The 22,239-nt window shown below is 34.4% G+C and overlaps 1 protein-coding gene across 1 annotated transcript; it reads right to left on the minus strand.

Annotated features, from left to right (window-relative positions):
• Positions 1–12,077: 12,077 nt before the first annotated feature.
• On the minus strand, positions 12,078–21,510 carry LOC123530241 (uncharacterized). Its single transcript, XM_053520759.1, has 4 exons — positions 21,174–21,510; positions 13,640–13,853; positions 12,625–12,709; positions 12,078–12,121 (listed from the first exon to the last, which is right to left on the minus strand). Exons 1-4 carry the CDS (start codon positions 21,326–21,328, stop codon positions 12,087–12,089), a joined length of 489 nt encoding a protein of 162 aa, XP_053376734.1. The 5' UTR covers positions 21,329–21,510; the 3' UTR covers positions 12,078–12,086.
• Between the last annotated feature and the right edge of the window lie 729 nt (positions 21,511–22,239).

Here is a 22,239-nt window from a genome sequence, read left to right on the forward strand (position 1 = left end):
GTAACAAACTTTACATTTGAATTCGCTTGTTGGTTTCTGTGTCTGAACTCTGACGTCTTAGATCGTTTCCCAAGCTTAAGTTTAGTCTTTGTTCGCGTCATTACTCTTAAAAAGTTAAAATACGTCGTCTGAGTATTCGTCTTCAACATCAAGTTTTTTTTATCAATGTTTGTAGATCTATCACCGAAATCTTGAAATCTCAACGACTTATCCTATATGAAGTTTCGATACATTATCAGGCATTGATCAGAGGCCCAACATTCACTGATGCTTGATAAGGAAACATATAATGTGAACATTTAGGATATATATTTTCAATTTTAAATACTTTTTGTTCACTTTTTGGCAATTTAGTTGTTAGCATTCGCGGATGCAACAGTATAAGTACATAGGGACTCATCTTTAAGATACCTCTTGAGATTGTAAATAAAGTAAAAATTTGGAAACTTCTCCTGAAAGCCCGAAATTATTAGACAACAAGTAATGAAACAGAAAAAAAAATAGATCTACTAAACGATCTTTAAGAAGCATTGAAGAAAAAAAAACGTTCTTTCATATCACATCATATCGAAATAAATTTTAAAAGCTAAAGAAATCTGCAAACAGATCTTTTTCAAGAGGAAATGAGTCTCAAAACAATAATCTGCGAATCTGTTCGCAAAGGAACAATAAGTGTATTCATGAATCTGCTTGCCGTCTTATCATTCTTGCCGTATTAGCATTTTCCGAAGACACATTTTTTTTCACAGATACCTACCATTTCATTTTAAGTAAAGTGGTTCGCGAGTCTACTTGGAACCGAAATAAACAGCGGTGAAAGGCACAAATATGTAAAGGAAAGCAATCCTGCATTATTTTGTAAAACACAGGATTTTCTTGCCGTAATACCCTCCACGAATTTGCAGCATTTCAGGGTTGGAACGGACCTTTGCAAAAACTGCTTAGAATTTCAGAAAATCGTTGCCTTATGTTTATAGCCCACTATTTTTGCTTGAGCCTCGTAAAAACTTTATTAAAATCGGCGAAAAAATGAAATACTTACAGTGTTTTTAAGTTCTGAATCGACGGATTTGTTTATTAATTTTCTTGCCGTAATACCCAAAAATGACGTCACAAACCACGTGGTATGTACACACTGGTACTGTATGACAATGTTATTACTTTTTTTCACGAGTTCGCTTTGTTGTGTGTCTGGAGGTCAGGTTTTCTCAATCTCTTTGGGACTTACTTTTTAATTTAAAAGGGCTATACATTCTATTTTAAGGTTTTTATTAGTCAGCCGAGAGCCAAATGAAGACAAATATATTTCTTCGCTCTTCGCTCGCTCCTGATATTCTCAAAAACCAAAAAAAAATATTTAAATTATTTTTTCGCTCGCCGCCTCAATTTTTTCAGAAAAAAATCCGATGAACAACTTATCAATTTGGTGTGGCCTAAATAACCATTTTAAGTTTCAAGTCAATAGCTTTGATAGTAACAGATAAATTTGACTTAATCAAAAATTTTAACCAACGGCGACGCCGACTCCGATGCTGGGGCGAGAGCAATAGCTCTACTTTTTCTTTGAAAAGTCGAGCTAATAAAGCAACGAAACGAAACATTTAAAACGTTACAATATGTCCTGCCGGAAGGTGACCTTCAGCAGTATTTCATGATAAAATGTATGCAAATATTACATAAAGATTTACTGGGACGTTTTTAATCTGTAAAAGAAAAGCTTTCCTAACACTGTATATAACTAATATATACCGAACAAAATAGCCAAGTGCCCCCAATATTTATTTGCCAATATCTTAAAAAAAACCATAAAATACTTCTTGAAATGTAGTATACACTCAAAACAATATGTAATTGATAAAATGCCGAACTTTCAACAAAACCAAAACACGTCTTCAGATATAATATTCATTCATTTTACGATTTCAACCAATTTTTGATAGGTCACAAAAAGTAAACAAACATGTTTACAATGTGCATGTACATACTAAAACGAAATAGATAATGAAATAACTTTGTTAACTTGCTTTTTCTAAAAACAGCATTCACCATTAATGTCATATTTAACCATTCGCAAAAAATTTTTGTTGAACAGTCTTATTCTTACAAGGGTATTCATTTGGTTCACTAAAACTGCTTTTTAGTGTTTTTGGACTTTTTAAAAATTTTGGGAGTTAGTAAATTGTAAAATTTTTATGTTTGGGTCACTTAATATTTTTTGAATTTTATATGTTATTAAACAAACTTTGTTCAAAAATTTAGCTAATTTTCAATTTGTATTTAAGAATTTGCAAAGATATTGGAAAAATAGCAAGGGGTTAGCTATTTTGTTCTATAATTCTCTATGACCTTTATCCTTTATATATGAGCTACAGTACGTTTTCGATGCGGGGTCATAATTTATAAAATTGGATAAAAGTGTATGGTTTGTTCCTAATATTGTAATCAAATCCTGTATAATGAGAAATTATTATGAATCATTGCATCAGTGCCAAAAATTATTGAAATTATATTTTTAAACGCTTTGACCTTTGACCTCTATAACTTGCATATTAGGTCATATCTTTTTGGGACAGCACCCAGTTTAACCAGGGGATGATTAACTTTAATAAAGTCTTTATCTCCAAGCATTAGCATTCCGCCCTCATAACTTTTTTCAGGGCCAAACCACCAGACTACAATGATTGCCAGTTACCACGTTTCGTGTCAACACCAGTACAATAGACGTGAACTACGTGATATTGGAAGTATGCCCGGAGGAAACCCGGGCCCAATTGTTACTCTTCTGATTTTAAAACAGTTAGGTATTTTGGAAATACAGAGGTACAAGAGGGGGTAAATATAAGTTAAGTCAATTGGGATGTCAATAAAGGGGTCCTTTTTTAGCTGAACTTTCGGAGAAAAAGTAGAGCTATTGCACTCCCCTGGCGTCGCCTTGGTTTAAATTTTTTTGATAAGTCAAATATCTATGTGATTCAAAGATATTGACTTGAAACTTAAATGGTTATTTACTATCAAAGTCTACACCAGGGAAACAATCCCCATAACCTGTTTTGATTTTGACAGGTTATGCCCCTTTTTAATAGTAATTTTTGGTTAAAGTTTTTGATTAATTCGATTTTTTAAATTTCAAAGCTATTGACTTGAAACTTAAGTATTTATTTTACTATCAAAGTCTACCCCAGGAGAAACAATCCCATACTCTGATTTTAATTTTAATGGCGTTATGCCCCTTTTTTAACTTAGATATTTTTGTTTTAAGTTTTGTCTTAAATAATTTTTTAATGTCAAAGCTATTGACATGAAACTTAAAAGTTTTACATATCAAAGTGTACACGGAGAAACAACCCAAACTTGATTTAAATTTGTAGTCAGAGTTTACCCCTTTTAATTTCTTGTTAAAGTTTTATAAAGTTTTTACTGGAAAGTCTAATTTTGAGTCCAAGCACTGAAATGTCGAGCGCGCTGTCTTATCGACAGCTCTTGGTTACAACTTTTATATTACAAGTACTGTTCTGAACAATCACAATTATGTTCGACCACGAAATGAATTTTTGTGAAACATTTCAAATTGTATGGACAGCCAAAATCTTGATTCAGCGCAAAATACAAAAAACTTTAAACCAAAATTAGGTTGTATCCATTAAAGCTGGGAAGTGGAAGAAAAATGGGTGTATGCAGTTTAATCCAAGATCTGTCAAAAATCAGACAATTTCTCTATGTGATTATAGTTTGAAATGATTGTTTTTGTAGAAACTTGCTGAAACTTGGCTCGGAACTACTCGGGATAAAACGTTGTGTTGGCGAACTTTACCGAATGGTTATTCATTTGAAATGTTGAAACGGTGCGGGCGCACCGGGGAAGGGTGGCCCTCTATACATAATCTGCATGATGTATCTTTGTGTTGTTGCATCTAGTCGTGACAAAGAGTTTAAATTTAAAAACATGGATTGTTTTTTTTGTATAAATTAAACTTTCTGCACGAGTGACAGTTATATTTTGCCACCACCAACAAAACAAAATTGCTTAAAGACTAGTGTTTTCTAGAAGAAGAATAGCCTACTTTCCTGGCAGTATGCTACAATTAACAAGTAATCTTCATTGGGGTAGACATGAATTTTCCCGACACAATTATAGGTCTTGGTGCAGGATTTGACAACAGTATGGATATGGAACAACAATCAATTCTATGGCCGGCTGGATATGCACAACTACGCAGAATAGGTCACATTAGAGGGTTTTCTTCCCAAATGATGCCACAAAGACCTCAAACAACAGCCTGGTTACTTCACCGGTTAGACTAATTTTAAGCCTTGTTAGTTGGTATTCAAAACAGCACAGTTAACAAGTTGAAAAAGTCCAGAACACGTGCAGTCTGATTCTTTGGTCTGCACTGTTCGCTATTCACCCAATAAATTTTCAGTGAACACCCCTTTAAATAATAAATGGTATTGCCCAAATTGAATGCCCATTATAGAAATTTAGCAGGGTAAATTTTTAAGGTAGGTAAATGTCGCAAATAAATTGTCATATGGCTTGTAAGAGTTACTATTTCAAAATTGGATACACAAAGTACTTATTGTAGCATTATTTTTTGCAATGACAACACATATATTCCCTATAGAATTGCTGTTGATGTATCCAGTTTTTATCAAAATTTGGTTTTCTATACATTACAAGGAACCTGTTTCGACGAGGTTCGTTATAACCGGGTTTACTGTACATGAAAATTTCGAATGATCTTAGTTTTAACAAAATAACAAGTTTCTTTAAATTTCCATGATACTAAGTTAGTTCCGAAAGATATTTCTCCAAATTCAAAGTATAATAATGTTCATAACTGGCTTTTTAAATTTAAATACAAAATATATACTACTGTAGTTTTTATTGCAGTTGCTGATCTTGCCTTTTAATGTGACCCCCTCGAAGTATGAGTTTTATGAAAGTCCCAGCCAATTTCAGTTTAAATTAATTAATCTTTTAACATTAAAACATTGGAGAAATTTAAATTTTAAATAAAAAGTGGAAACTGAAAGTCGTCTAACACGACTTTAAACAAATGCTGCTCGGTTAATTAAAGCCAGGGGCAAGCAAAGTCTTTTTTTCAGTGTGATTTTCGAAATTTTAAAATTATTTATTGTAAATAAGTCTTACTTTCATACGTTGAATTTTGCCAAATATCAAATATAAAGAACAGGTTGTCTTTGTATTCAATTACACTTTACAATTATATCTATAGTTGCTAGAAAATTGGTTGTTTGCCTCGTTTAAAGAAAACTGAATACAAATTTTTTTTAAACCTTTTTAAGTCTGACAAAATCGAAGGGAGATCAGTTCTATTGTTTTTGACCAATGTTTAACGTGTCCCTTTAACATTCTGTTTGTTAAGCAAAAACGAAAACAAAATCACGAAAATAAAAGTATATGCACACATTTCCGGGATTTCTACTATGTCTGATAAAACGTAGTTTAATATACAAATTGTCGCACTAATTGCAAAATTTATAAAAATTTTGGGATCTCAATTTACCAGAGACAAAGCGTTTAATAAGAGAGGCCACTTCACAAATACAAAGAAAATTTAAGCAAATTGTACAGCGGTTTACTATTACTCATGGAACAAAGACACTCAGCGACATTAACTGACCAATACAAATAAAAATGTCAAAAAATTTGCAATACAATCAAGTACTTATTGGGATTTCTTATTAAACAGACAGTACGGCTTTTCTATTCTGTAGATTTTTGACAGAGAAAATTAAAAACGTAGATCAATCATTTAGCATATTTTCGTACAAAAGATTATAAATAAGGCAGGGCAAACGTAGAAAAATAGGCATCTGTCCCCTCTACTCCAAATTTTTCCATTTACTTCGATTGTTCTAGCATGTTTGGGTAACAGTACCTTAAAATACATTTGGAACAAATGTTCTGAAATCATTGTAACTAATTTTGTTACCACTTTCCAAAAATTTGCAGAAGGTGCAATTTTGTAATAATTCTGTACTGATAAATACTTTTTTTTTTTTTTTTTTTTTTTTTTTGGGGGGGGGGGGGGGGGGGGGGGTGGGGAGGAGTTAACGCAATATTCAGTTATGTAAGGGCAGGCAGTTAACTTAACCAGTGTTGCTGAATTCTGTACCAGTACAAATCTGTTCCGCAAGTAACTCCCAAACCCTTTACCACATAACCTAAAGTGGGGGGCGAATAATTTTGGACACATTGTCTTTTTCAAATCATCACGGGGACCTAAAACGCCCCGTCCGGGGATCGAACTGATGACCTCGTGATTTGTAGCTCTGGGCCCTCCCTATTGATTTAAGCGAGCGGGCTTGATCAGTGTCGTAACACCTTCTCGTGTACAAGTGTATTCGGACAACAGTCTAGCCAACAGTCAAATAAGTAGTTTTTATATTTACATAATCCCAAACCCCTACATTAAATGAAGAAACACGCGAAAAAAAATAAAGTCAGACAGAAAAAAAGCAAACCCTAAAAAGCCTTTCCCAGAACCAGAATACAGCACAAGATTGTCATTTAGGAAAATAAAATGCAAGCATCTAGTTTATGTTATCTCAAAAGAAGAAAAAGGGTTTTTTTATTATGCAACAAAAAATACTATTTCATACTTTGCTTGTGACAAGCTTGAATGGCAAATGTGCTTGAAAAATAATTGTTCTTTTCATTCAAATTTTAGGACTTTCAAGTAACCTGATATATTTTCAGTCAGTAGGTTGTTTTCATCTTTTCCGATGCCCTAGCCATAAACACTAATTTTTTATCTTCCTTTCAATTTTATGGATGTGGGCGGGTTTGTGACTGTTATACATAAAATGTATGCCCTTTCAAAGTTTTAAATATATGCATATATTATAGACAGGCTCGTGTGTCTGGCTAGTTTACTCCTACCTTTTACCTTTGACAATATTATCAATTAAATACAATTTTTTTTCCAATTACATCGCGTTAATGCATTTAGAAATGTACACAAGGGAAAATTAAAACCTATTAAAGCTGTATTACAATGCACGGACAAAAAACACCGATTTGCTTTTTCTATAGATAACATATATTGAATTCTGTAGCTCTCATTCGAGAGGTACGGACGTTTTACTTCGGATAATCGAAATTGGACTTAAGGTATTAGACCCCTAATAGAAATGTTCAAAATTGGCATTCGCATTGGCTAATTCTTGTTTCGCACGTGTTGCAATTTTAAACAACTTTTACTGTGTCGGTTTCTTTTATAAATTTTGTATAATTTACAATATTTCCTCGGGCTCAAGTACAGGCAAATTGTAAAGTAATGACCACTGTCCAAACGCTTGCAAAAATTTAAATTTAAAACATTAAGTTTGATAAAAGAAACGTCAAACTATTGGTAAACAATTATAAAACACAAAATACAACTGTGCCATTTCTTTCTTTTTCAAGAATGTCTCAATTTAAAAAGATTTCTTTCCCAAATTAAGCTTGGCAGAGGTTAAACCTAGCTACATTTTTCCACAATATTAATCTATAGAGTAAAGGCAAAATAGAGAACTTTTTTCAACTCAGTATTTCAAAGATTTCTAACTCTCCCCCAAATCTGTTTCAAGAATATTAACTTTTAACAACAAGAAATCACTTATCAAATGAAAACAAATCCTTTTTTTACAACAATAAATAAAAAGTCTCGATAAAAAAAAAAAGTGCTAGAAGAAAAGGAAAATACGGAAACAAGTAAGTTAATTTTGGCTTATTGTGTATAAATACTCTGCAAAATTTAGGTAAAACTAATACGATCCAATACATTAAAGCTTACAACTGTAGGTAAGTTGTACTCGGGGTCATAAGTATTTCAAAGCAGAATGGCATAACTTAATATATATCACAATGAAACTAAAGTCTGACTGTCTGCTAATGAGTCATCTATTTCTTTCCAAGCATTAAAGATACAGGCGTGACGATTTCTTTGTTCTCTTGATACGACTGGAAACAGTAGGCTTGCATTAGCCCGGAGAATATAGCTCCCTGAATCCAACCATTAGACCAGGACAGTGCCTCACCAGCTAAGTAGAGGGCGCCTGTCGGTTTGTCAGGTTTTTCATATGATCTATGTACTCATGGGGCTTTAAATTCGCGAAAGCACCTTGGGGGTGGGATCGCTGTACCAGCCTGAACGGTTCCAACCTCAAATTCGTGTTTTATTTGGGGATGGATCTTGCTTATGTCTGTCGGCACTGCGAATAGCAAGATCTTTGGGTTGTGAACCATAACGCCACGCATTGTCTTGCCAAGTATATACCATCAGCACTCCTCTTTCGTTCTCCAATTCCGGAGCCGTCCGGGTAATGTAACTGTCCGATCATCATGTCAGTTTTGCTGAAACCTCCATGACCTACGTCTTTCTGCCAGAATCTTTTCTTGCATTGCAGCATTTTCTTTGTAGAGGCAGCATACGAAATTTGCGAAATGGTTTTTTGTTTTTCAATGCTGAACGGTATATCGAGCTGCCCGCAGGATTTGTAGCGGAAATGTCAGAAAAACGGCATCACCTTCAAATTTTTTCCTTGTGTCCCGTATTTTGTTTTCTCCAGTAACCTTGACCATCTTGGCTTTCTTGTCTTAACATGTTCAACGTTTTCCACCTTTGTTTACCATGTTTCCCCAAACTTGATGTGTTTCGAGAGATCGACCGACGGGTTCCAGCCATTTTCATTTTTTCTAGTGAACGCCTTCGGCAGTGTGTCCTTTCCCCAAGCTTAGGTTTTTTTGAGAAAGTCTTGCCACCATTTCCAAGATCCTCTCGAAGATGTTTTTGCTATGTCCGTCCCAAGTGTTGGTGTATATGTAGAAACCTGTGATTGGAATATAAAAATAATGAATACTAAACAAATATTAAATAAGAAATTACGTTTGACATTTAAAATGTTTGTTTTCAAATTGAGTGGATGGAGATTGATTTGTTGGATTTTAAGAGACACCAACACAATTTTAGGTCATGCTTTGGTGATAGAAGAAAATCTCAGGTGACTCTCTGGGCCTAATTTAAGCACGGATGGCAATTGGGTAGAACCCATCGGGGATGTAAAAAGAAAATTAGCACCTGAACCGCTAAGCTACGACGGTAATAGTTTAATAAAAAGGTTAATAGCAAAAAGGCACACTGTTTGGCTTTCTCAAGTAATCTTCAATTTGACATGAACTTCCTGACCCAAACCGGGGATGTGCTTTCCTTGTTTTTTTTTTTTGGTTGTGCTGTTCAAAAGGATCTTCATACAGATTTGATTATTTGGGGGCAAAACTGTTGGAAATTAATCTGGCAATTTTCACAACGTAACTACACACAAATTTACATTTGTATTTGTGAAAAGATACTAGGAAGCATGGAAAGCATCTAGGCAACATAATAGCAAACTCGGATTAATTCTGTTCATTAGAGGTAATAAAACTTGCAACACACCTCACATACACCTAACACCGGCTATAAAATCATATAATTGTACCCGATTTGCTTTTTACAATTCTAACTTACACAAAATTCGGTAAACTTCGTATATTCGTTAATTTTTGAGGGAATTCTCTTTCATTTCTTTTGATTAGCAGTAATGTAGTTATTTCGCATATAATACCTTGTAGCATTCAAGGGCTTGCTCTGTCCATGGAGTAAGCGAGAAACACTTCATTTCATCGGCACAAAACCCTCTTAAGAACTCTTCTGTCGACAGCTTACTCCATTTACGCAGCCAGTCAAGCCATTTATTTTTTGATGGAGAGGGTCCTAGTTCTTTCTTTAATCGGTTCATTGTTGCTTCGTAGTAACTAACTGAAAGTCTTTTATTAGTCATTTTGTTTCTTTTTTGACAGGTTTGGGAATACTTATAGAATGAAAGACTAACGTATTATCAGCAGGGGTTTGCACGTCAAGGACATTTAGCACTACGTTTTCCCCTTTCCCTTGAGTTTTAAAGTATGCTTATTCACAAAATGATAATCCTAGTCAATGATATATTGCCCCTTTTGCTCTTATTATTTAAAAATTTAGAAAGGTGGCAAGTTCGATCTCCGGACTAGGCAAATTTGTTCTCATATATAATTTAAGCAAAACCAAACTAAAAGCCACTCAAACAAAACAAAATAGTGTGGAAATGACATTTAACACAAAAAAAGAAAAAAGAAATTTCATGGTTTCAATTACGTATTCCATCAATCTTATATTTTGCTTTGTCCTCCTCAGTTAGATTCTTGTCCCAGCGGCCCAAAGTTCGTCACTATACTTTTTGTTGTTTTTCTTCCAATCAAAATGAAGTTACATTACTTTTGTATTACACCTTTAAAATTTGAAGTTTGTGATAACTTTAATTAAAAGGTACAATTTAAATTGTTTGCAAAACACATATGACAACTATGATAACTTAAAAAATGCAGATGTTAAATCCGTATCAAGTACTATGGACCTTGACCTTTTGCCTACAGACCATAAAATTTTATTGGGGTTATTCAATAAATTAGAGAGAGTTTTTCTCCAGTAAATGTTTTGATTAGAAACCGAAATCAGCTTTTAAAGGTCCCTGTATTTGACTTTCAACTTCAAAACGATATGTTTTATACTGCAACCATAAAAAATCATCCTATGAACTTTCCCACGTCAACACAAGACATGCATTACAATTTACTTTATAACCCTATATATGTTTATACATTTTTACATTGATTTTAAAGATGCTTTACAATTTACGTTTTCTTAACACTTGTTTTTGGCGATATACGGCCTTTTAGTGTCGACTCGCCGTACGATCTAACTCACTCACTTCACGGTCATACATACCACTGTAGACTTAACTGTTGAAAGTCTGACCTCTCTAATGTATGAGCACATGTATTGTTCAATTAAGTTTAAAAGCCGTAGGCCAAAAAGATATCTCGTCATTATTCGCAAACGTCTTTTTCTCTAAAGATTACATTTACCTTTAAACAAATGATTCTGAGAAGTAATTTGCCGGCTGAAGACAATCATTCTGTGAAGATTTGAGGGCGTAGTCCGAGGATTTTCTAGCTGTTGACAGGAAATTGACATCTGTCTCGAGGTCATTATGACATATACTTTGAAGCGATGACCCAGAAAAACACGTAGTTCATCCGCTGGCTTATGAAATTTTGATGTCGGGGTACGTGTTCTTTAGTAATTTAAACCATGAAACAGAAAAAAGTGTTCAGCCACAAGACCATTGTCCACTTTTACTATTTCCCAAATAATTTAATTAGGATCGTCCTACTGATCACCTACAATCATTACCCTTAAGTTTGGCGACAATAGACTTAGGTTATTGATAAAAATCAAAGTGCTCATCGTCGGACAGTCCAAATGATCGAAAGACACGAGCAAAATAATTTAACAGTAAAACAATAATTGGCTCTAAAGCAATGATGTGTAAGATTTAGGATTAGCACCATGGAGTCTTTTCTATTTCAGCTGTGTTCTTTTTTGTATAAAGAAATATATGTTCTCGGCCTCTGATGTTCTTGGCTAATGTGGTTAATGACGCTGACTTGAATCGCTTGCTCCTGACTTATATTTTAAAAGCTCGCTTGGAATGTAATGTAGAATTCCTCATGTGAGGAAGCTATTATAGCTTTTGGAATGTTGATGGTTTCGAACAGGTGCCCGCGAGTGCCTGAACTAATGCCCGGATTGACACAAAGGGTCTTCCTCAACCATCAAGAACTGGAAAATTTGCTATGTGACCTATATTGTGTCGGTTTTGACTTTAAACTAAACAAGTTTCTATGACCACCTCCTTGAGATCTCTCGTAACGTTCAAAGCTAATCTGGGACTGTAAATAAAGTACACAAGGAAAAATCTCTTAACTTTGGCGTAGACAATTTTCATCCTGTTAGTAAAATATATAGAAAACTGATTGTGATTGGATAACTGTGGTACTTAATTGAATTAAAAAAGCTAAATAACAACAGTTTTCCTGAAAACCCCCGAAACTTACCATGCATCTTATCTTTTTTTCCGAACAAGTATAGGTATCCATTTTCGTTGTAATTCTGGAATGGGACTGTCTCTACAAAACCCAACAAATTCAGGTAAATGCCAAGTCAGGAATGATTCAGAGGAAGTCGCATTGCCCCACCTGTGGTTTAAAATATATAAAGGCTTATCAACTTGAGCATTAGCAACACAATTTAGTGATATAAACACAATCCAATTATAGGTCAATGTGCAATAACAGTACAATGACTAAATGGGATTTCAACATAAGTGACAGATATTTTAACGACAACACTTGACGTTTAATATCAGTTTTTAGAAACTAGAAGAGGCAGGTTTGAGATAAAGATGCAGACATTAAATGTTACAAAAAAAAAACACCAAGGCACAGGCCACACATTAATAATTCATGAATTAAAGCTTTGTTATTAGGTGAAAATGTTAAAGCTGGTCTCATCATGGTGTTCCGTGGCAATGTTCTTTATGATATGGTACATCTGGCGGGAAGAGACGTGCTCACCTTGTAATTATAGTCTATTCGCAATTTAAGAGTTTGCGAATAGGTCATCAACAAGGGCTTTATCGTATAAAACATTAACAATTTCAGACGAAAATAATTGATAGATTATATTTTGTAGAGACTACCTTCACTATGAAGACCTTCAGTAAAACCTTCTCTAATTGTCTTCACGCGACCTCCAACACGGGACTGTACCTCTAGTATTGTTACCTGTTAACACAAAAAGATTATTGATCATTTGGAAAGTGTACAACCACTTTATTTGATGGATCTCTAGTGTATGTACATTTCCAGTTTTTCATACTTGTTGTCTTTCTCAAGGGAATGACATATTGTTTCTCTAAAAGACAATTCTTACGGTATATTTGTAGATACAATAGTTTTTTTACTACCATTTTTTTTTATTAACCTTGGGTATTGTTTAATCACCCCTTGGATATGGTGCCTGCTTTTGGTCAGTTTCTTTGATATGAAGGCTCCATAACCCAATGTCCTCGCTCTAATTTCAGCTTGTTTAGTTCCGCCAATTGTTTTCTCGTTTAGGACAAACCTATTATTGTAAATAGGGGCCGCACGCCCGCTTTTCATGGAATTGTACTCTGTGTGTCATTGAAGATTCCATTACACCGCCGTATGAATACATCTGTGGATGTCTCTAAATTGTATTCCTTTATTTTTAACATGTATAAATGTTGAGTTCTGTTCAACCCGGGGTTTGAGGGCGTGAACGGTAGCTTGTATTTCCACTACCGTCCATAAACAAGCTCTCTTTTTTTTTTAATCGTAAATTCACATTAACTCTGATTACTCGATTACACGGTCATATAGACCGGCTTAAATACAAAGGAGACACTCTTTACGCTTATCCAAGAAGGAAACAAAAAATGAATTGCAGGGTTTATTACTGGATACTGAAGACATATAAAAGATGTTGACCTCTGTACCATACATGTTTATGACCAATTCCATATTCGTCGTTTGATTGTCAATCAACCTTTCGACAAAGTTTGCTTTTAAACTGCATGGACATGTAAATGCGTATTGTAATTGAAATATATTATGACGTGTATCACTAATATACGAGTATAAGTAAACGTTCCAAATGATATAAGACTCAAGATTTGAAGATCATCTCGTTACCGTATGACCAATTTGAGCCAATTCATACGCTGCAGACAGGCCTGCCATTCCCGCACCAACAATTATCACGTGACGTTTATGTTCTTTATCCACTTTCTTCTGGTAAAGATTTTCTGAGGTGCCGTTTTCCATCGCATACGCATGTCTGAGCCCGCCGTCGGTGATCCATCCCATGAAATCCTTGTAATTGTCGTCCTGTTGAATTCCTTTTTCACTATAATGAAATGTAATAACTTAAATAGGTTTTAAAGACGTTAATCAGATTTTAGTCAAGAAATGGATTTGGTCGAAACTTTACATCAGATTATTTACATTTATATGCTTACTGAGCGCTGAGATACCTCTTACATTTTCACTGGAGCTGTTTAAAATTTGACTTTCCTATCCTGTTTTTCCAAACAAAATAGAAATATTTAAGAATTAAATGTTGTTTTTGTGCGTTTATACGGTAGTGATTATTGTATGATTTGCAAGAAGGCCCAATGTGATTTATACCTGTTAAACGCATTAAAAATAGCACTCAATTCTTAATTACATTTTTTCGGTAGCTTGCTACAAAAATAAGTGTTTTTTTCCGTAACTATCAGAAAAATCAAAATAACGTCCACTTCAATTTGTTATTTGCCGTCCGATGAAAATACGTTCCTGGTTTTTGTTTTAAAATATCGTTAAATCCATTGAAAAATCATACAGTCAAGTCGATTCAATTCTGATCTTTAACATCAGAAAAAATAGTGTAATGTTATCTTTGAATTTTTGGCGTCAAATTTTGAAAGTTATTTTTCGAACGACGCCATTTTGTAAACGTTTTCACGATTCACGTCAGGTTGCGCGTACAATCTCGTGGAAAGGGCCGTCTTTGGGTATTATTACACCAATGTTGTTTATACTTACACTACATAAACATTTATGGAAATTTTCCAGGAGGGAAAAACAGCGTTTTACACTAATGCTCTTAAAACCCAAACTTTTTGATGCGTAACACTTACATATTAAAACGACCCTTTTTCCCCTTTGTACTAGTAGTATTTCTGTTCACTACCTGTTTTTTTATTAATTGCCGATAGACAAAAAACGAACACAGCATTATTTGGGTTTTCGATAGAAGTAAATAAGCAAACGTACATTATTTATATCATTATTAGCTGATCTAAACACGAAGTGCTCATGATGAGCTATTGTGATCACTTTGTCCGTCGTCTATCGTGCGTGCGTGCGTCCGTCCGCCCGTCGATAACAATTTCTTTAACGACATCTCCTCCAAATCACTGAATAATTTGATGAAACTTTACAAAAATGACTCTGGTAGTCCTCTTTTAAAGTTGTTTAATGGTTCCGGTTAATTGAACATATGGGTCACTATGGTTAAAAATAGGTTTTTTAGCAAGTTCTTCTCTGAACGATAATAGTAGAGCCTTGAATTAGGCTTGTGAAAATTAGAGTCTGACCCCTCTACCATAATTTTTTAAAATTATTGCCCTATGGTCAAAATTGCCACGCCCCTGGGTGTTACATGTATATACTAAAAGGCTTATGTAATAAGAAACTTAAAAAATCTTTTCTCTGAAGCCATAATAACTAAAGCTTTGATATTTGGCACATGATATCAGGGTTTGCCTCTCTACCTTATTGCTCAAATTATTATCCTTGGGTCAAAAAAAAGGTTACGTCCCTGTGGTGACTTTTACTTACTATAGGCTTATATATATAAAACTTCTTTTCTGAATCCATAATACCTAGAGCCTTGGTATTTGGCGTTGTGATACAGGGTTCAACTGTCTACCATTAATATTATTGCCCTAGGTTTAAAAATGGTCATGCCCATGTGTGACCCGTTTATAATGTAGGCTAATATAAAAGAAAATTTGAGTATCTTCTTCTCTGAATCCATAATTTCCAGAGCCTTGATTTTACATAAACCTAACATTGTACTTGTACCATTACATCATACAAACACACCTGAAGCCTTTTACACAGGTTAGAGCTTTAGGGTCAATGACCCTCTTGCTTTTCATATTCATATTGATACCATTGAAATAAGGCCATTTTTAGTTTTAAAACTTCAGGCAATACAAACATTTCACTACAATTATTTTTCAGCTTTTTCTTTGATTTTTCTTTGTGAAACGTTAAGTTATAATTTGGGACAAAACCATTTATTTTGTTCCTAACTTGGGAAAAGTATTAAAGCACATGCCTCCAATTTGGCTAAAATAAACTTTCTTTCAAATTGAAGTTTGGTCATTTATGAACATTTGAATATGATTTTTTGTTTTCTAAAATATTTTAAAAGTTCCAAATCAAGAAAAAAAGATGACCGCGTTGGGAATCGAACCCCGGACCGCCGCGGGAATAAAGACCTTTGTCCGTCGTCGTAACCAATAGCGTTATAGCTGAAGTAGTGAAAATTTACTTCAAATTGATATCTATAATCGAGACAGTTTACCTGGAGCAAAAGCGTGACAACCGCTTTTCAATTTCCTCGTAAAAAGTAGTAAAAACAGCAAAAATTCTCATGTGTTTCCGTAACATAAAGTTGTCAGTAATTAGTTTTAAAAACCTTTTTGTGTTAAAACTGAAAACGTTATAAACAAATGTTCTTACTGTATAGTCAAATATTTGTGTCCCTTGCACTGTCATTTTATTGTCTTAAATGTTTTGAAATATTTATTTTCTGTAATAAATACTAGAGCTCCGTGAAAACTGCCTTTCCAAAATGACAAACGTATTCAAATTTCCCGAGTGTTCTCAGAAAGTATCAATACATAGAGGATATTACAGTCACCGGAGAAAATCGGATGGTAAGGAGCATATGTTAGGCTATTTAACATTGTCTAAATACCTTATTTAATACCTTGATTTTTCTGCCGAAGCGAGAGAAATGTCGGCCCACCACCATTCAAGGTCACGTGATTCACCACACTGGCGTTGATAGGAATATATGAACTTTTGTATTGTATGTATTGACAATTATGTATTTAGCCAAAATTCATTAAAAATGCAAGTGTGTTTTAAATTATTAAATTTCCTCCCGTTGCTTATCTTGGTTTAGCAACTAAATAGATCGAAATGAATGAATACCGAAAGGTTCACACCGTTTTAGAACATTTGATTCAGACTGATGAAATAACCATTAAACTATCAAATGCAAATTTAGAACTAACGTTCTAATTGAAATCAAAAGGAATATTGAACTGTTTAAATTACTTTGAAATTATAGTGGGGAGATTATTACAAAATTTAAAAAAAATGATAAAACCCCAGGTGTCTAACTCTATTTAATAGGCCTTTGTGTTAATGAAATTAGCTAAATAAAGAACAATATTAAATCGTAAATTAAGAGGAGCAATTGGCCTTGAAAGATTATATTTTTTATTTTTTTTTCGACATCACTGTAACATTTAACGTCGTTTTAAAATTTTCTGTTGCAGGGTTTGGTCCACAAGTATCAACATACCGATATCTCGTATAAATAACATAACTATCGAGGCCCACGAACAGAGGCTAGTGCACTGTACTTTATGAAAATAAACTCCTTGTAAAATCTAGTTATGATGCACTCGAAGAGGCTGAACAAAATTCAAGACCATAAATGAACATACAATATTTTGATAAAAATTCCATGGGTTTAAGTATTTGCAATATTTTTTAGGTTACGTTTTAAATTCAGTCACGTATTTTTGTGAATAGTTCAATTCGTGAATATTTCCCTAATGGAATTGGCTTAGTAATAAGTGTGCAATCTATGTGCACTTTAGAAATAGTGCTAGTCAATAATGATTTTGTGATTGCAATATTTGATATTGACATTCTGATATGCAATTATAATTGTCCTTTTAGCAGTTTCAAATATATATTGGTAAAACAATGTTGAGCTCCAGTTGAATAACAAGGTTAAAAGTCGCGTATTAATATCTCTGATAAAAATACTCGTAACTCCATTTTTGCTTATTCAGACGAAAATGGGCATTTGGAGGTCCATATCTTTGAGTAATTTTCTCCTGTACATTGTTATTATCTACTTGCCTTATAGCAAACGGCCTACGTAGTGTTTACATTACAGATGCTCCTTCGAATGAATAGGAAGTCCTTATTTACCATCTCTGTGCAAAACCCTGGGTTTCAAAATATTGTCAAAATACCTTATTTATTAACTGTGCGTATTTAATTTGTCCTTCCACGCATTGCAAACAGCCTACGTAGAGTATCAGATTTCAGATGCAATTTAGCATGAATAGCAAGATGTTAGATACGGCCACCTTTGAGCAGACCTTCTTGACAAGACAATACCTGTTTGGATTGCTATCTCACGAAAATGTTTTAAATGGTTCCAAAATGAATACTGTTAATAACCCGTGTTAAACTAAGCTTATACCTAGACGCTGTAATTGTTATAATTCTATATTCTTTTTTTATTCATTTGTAGTTCACACTCCCTGCGGTATAATTGGACACGGTGCAAATATGCACATTTACCTTGACCGGTGAAGTTGTATATAATGCTGACATCAGATTTATATTGTGCAAACAGTGGTTTACGTGTATGCACACGATTCACGTAAACAGAAAACCGACATTTATGCATTTTTTATACCTATTCATTTTACAAGAACAGTCGTGAAATTCGTATTTACTGCATCGAAGCGCACCTATAGCTGCTGCATTGGTACATATCATTTTCTTGAACCGTAGAACCGTAGAACCGTAAAGCGTTTTCATATTGCAGTTGTAAGAGCAGGTGTGTGAATTTGCAACATTTGCTAGCCGGAATGACGCATGTTTTTTGGTATAATGAAATTTATAGAGGGGTTTGTTGGTGCCAAAGCTTCAGCATTAAAGATATTCCCAGCTTTAAAAAACACCAAAAGATTAATTAAATGCAAAAGATATGCATATCGATATGCGTTTTTATTTCCTTTGCCATGGTACAAAACATACATAGATTACACAATATGTTAAAAGTTTTCATCTCCTTGTTTCACACACCTCAGCTTCACTTCCGCTGAACACTCTAGGTAAAGTTAGGCTTCTTTTCCTTCTACAAAACTAAATGACCAATCACAGCATTAAGTAAAACTACTTTTTACCTGCTCATTCTGCACAGCAATTAAAAACCGGAAAAACCCGTCAACCATGCCTTACAGTAGAGTTGGTAGAATTCAGCTCTTAGGTTAAGGTAGCAGGGTACACTTAGATGCGAAAATTTTGGGCACGGACGGTCTTACCTGTAGCGAGTCGCAATATTGCCTTCCCTTATGAGCAAATCAGGTGGCCATTTTATAAATTGGCGTGCATCTTTTGTGCTTTTAATTAATGGCAAATAGGATTCTCATACAAGAATAAAAGAAAGTTTTTCAAAACGAAAGGTTTACACCATCCATTTAAAAATAGCATGCCAAAATCATCAATTTTGCACTTTTTGAACAGCCTGCAAATCCCGCTGCAAGAACAATGCAAGAACAATGCCTAATTTTTTATTGCATTTCTCATTTAAAAAGCCCTTACTGAACGTCAGGATAAACGAAATGGGGCCAATCCAGCTCGTTTTTTTTCACAAAGTCGAAATGTTCCTGAGTATCAATCAACAAGCACAGAACCCTTCCGTGATTTGAATTTTTCCGCGAAAGGTGTCTCATTGATCATACAAAGCTACCAGCAGTTAGTTTTCCACTGACATCAGAATTTTACCCTGTATCGGGTGTATAAATTTTCTAAAGAAGTAATGATCATTATCTCTCACCTTAATTTACAGACATCCAAAATGTATTAAGTAGTTACTAGAGTTAACCGTAGTGCATAAGTTGAACTCTCTTTACTCTCCTGCTGAAACACACCCTTTGAATACTGCCATAAAACAGTTTTTATGCTAATTTTTTTCATATATATGAATGTTTAAGCATATGTCTAAGGGAAAAGCTGCCATTATTTTTAGGCTCCAAATAATTTACCAAAAGGGATTTCAATAGAGTTGATAAAGTACACACTAGAACGAGATTTTCAAGAACGGAAACGTGTTTGATCTTAAGATACGCCAAAATACAATTGTTTAAATATCTGAGATGTTGGGAACAATGCAAGTGTAATAAACCCTATAGAAACTAAACAGACAACATGAAAGACACAAAAAAATAGTTGTGTGCAGTTTTAACCCTGCTGTTTAACACTTGTTTTCTTTATGACATCTGAACTCAACATCAGCGGACAAAACCCCCTTCACTCATTTTTGCATAGGCGGACAAAACTCCCTTCATCTTTTTATGCCCCCGAAGGGAGGCATATTAGTTTTCAACTGTCCGTCCGTTCGTTCGTTAGTTCGTTCGTTCGTCACAACGTTAATTTTTTGCATGAAGGCAATTTACTCGCAAACCACTGCACCCAGGACCTTCAAACTTCACCTGCTGATAGTACTTATTGAGTACACCATCCCTACTGACTTTGGGGTCACCAGGTCAAAGGTCAAGGTCACAGGGGCCAACGTTAACTTTAGCATGAAGGCACTTACCGCGAACCACTATCCATCCATGACATTTAAACTTCACTGCTGAAGTACTTAAAGAGTACACCATCCCTACTGACTTTTGGGTCCCGGTCAAAGGTCAAGGTCACAGGGGCCAACGTTACTTTTGCATGAAGGCACTTTACTCGCAAACCACTTCACCCAGGACCTTTAAACTTCACATGCTGATAGTACTTAATGAGTACACCACTCCTACTGACTTTGGGGTCACCAGATCAAAGGTCACGGTCACAGGGGCCATCGTTAACTTTTTGCATGAAGGCACTTTACTCGCGAACCACTTCACCCAGGACCTTCAAACTTCACTTTGAAAAATCAAATGCAAAAAAATGGAGAGGAAAGTATGAAAGACGCAAAAACTACAGTGTAGTTCCAAATCTTTCCAGTCGCATATCCTTCTTCTGGAATGCTTATATTTTTCATATTGTCTAGGCGAGACCACCTAATATTGTGTTATTGCTATGAAACTGAACTTCTATGACGACCCCTCGCTACAAGTGTCGGACATATCTAGAATTTCGTCAATAGTGCATTACTTTTTTTCATAATTACGATAATTATTAAAATCATTATTATTTTTCTTATCTTATTACAATTTAAAATTATTACCATTTTCTATTTGTTTTTTTTATTTTATTGAACTTCTAATTACCATTTCTCACCATCATCGTCATTATCATCATCGTTGTCGTGATTTCTGTTATCATTATTATCATCATTATCATCATAAAATTATGATAATTATTAAAATCTAGAATTATTCAACAGCTGTTTCAGTATAAAACTTGTAATTTTATTATAATTATCCCAACTTTTCAAAACATAAAGAGATATTAATAACGTTTAAAGTCGTTATTGATGTATTAATGAAAGTCTGCGTGTGTGTAAATTTCACTTGTGTGTTACTTCCAACCGCAAAAGTTTAAGTAGTTTTAGAAGGAGGAACCAGGGATTGATCTCGCTTATCTGATTAAATGCAACTTACTCAATTAGTCAACTTTTAAAATTTTTCCTCACCTGTACTGGTGTCCACCGTTTTCACCATTGTTAACATCACTTTGCTTCTTTAATTGTTGCATAGGATTCGGTATAGCGGAACTCTCAGAAATTTTCCTTTTTGTAGTTAGATTAAGTATACGCAACGTATAATAAAAACTAAATCCTTTAAACATGTTTTTTTTGTTTCCTCGTGCACAATATTAAAACTAACTTTAACAAAGCTCTTCTTGACCGTAGATATTACAAAAGTCTTTGTTGCAATGTAAACTTAGAATGTGAACATATTCGATAACTCCTGGTCACAAGAAGCCCAAAGGACAAACGAACGTTTTCCTAAAGAAACACGTGATCAAATTTAAATCGGTTATCAGGGAATAATATCAAATACAACATGTGTACACGTTTTGTTCCGAATTCGTAGAAATGGGTAACAAGAGCTCCACAAAACGTGGTAATATACCACTGAATTTCTAGGTCAGACGAAAAGGATGTAAAATTTAAAGATTTTTTCTTGGATGCTGTTTGGGAGGAGGGACGTATTTTGGCAGTGAACTGGGGGTTGGAGGTTTGTATGCGGAAGCATAGGCACAAGAAGCTGAAAGTGAATGTTTTTACAAATTTAAAGTGAAAACCCTGAATAGTTTTCAAGTTGCGCATTGTGACCTTGACATTTGACTTACTGGCCACGTTCATGCGCTCTGGACACCGACACATTGCTACCTACCTACATGCAAAGTTTAAATCAATACATTGAATGATTATTTAGTTATGCTCTGGACACAAAACATAACAGACAAATTTGACGTTGCTGTAACCTTGACCTTTGACCTACCGGCCTAGTCCATGTGCTCGAATAATAAGCATGTTTTAAAAATACACTTTTGTACCATTGGTAATTTCAAATATCTATTAAAGTGGATCAGGCTTGGTTTTGATATTTTCCTGACTGATACATATAATGATAACTCATATTTGAAATGAATCTATATCTAGAAAAAAAATATCAAAATTAACCATTTTTAACAGTTTTTAAAAAAAATAAATCTCTTATATGCACCGTTACCCCAACGGTTTTTTTTCCTTC

Source organism: Mercenaria mercenaria, chromosome 13 (genome assembly GCF_021730395.1).
Source record: "Mercenaria mercenaria strain notata chromosome 13, MADL_Memer_1, whole genome shotgun sequence".
Lineage (NCBI taxonomy): Eukaryota > Metazoa > Mollusca > Bivalvia > Venerida > Veneridae > Mercenaria > Mercenaria mercenaria.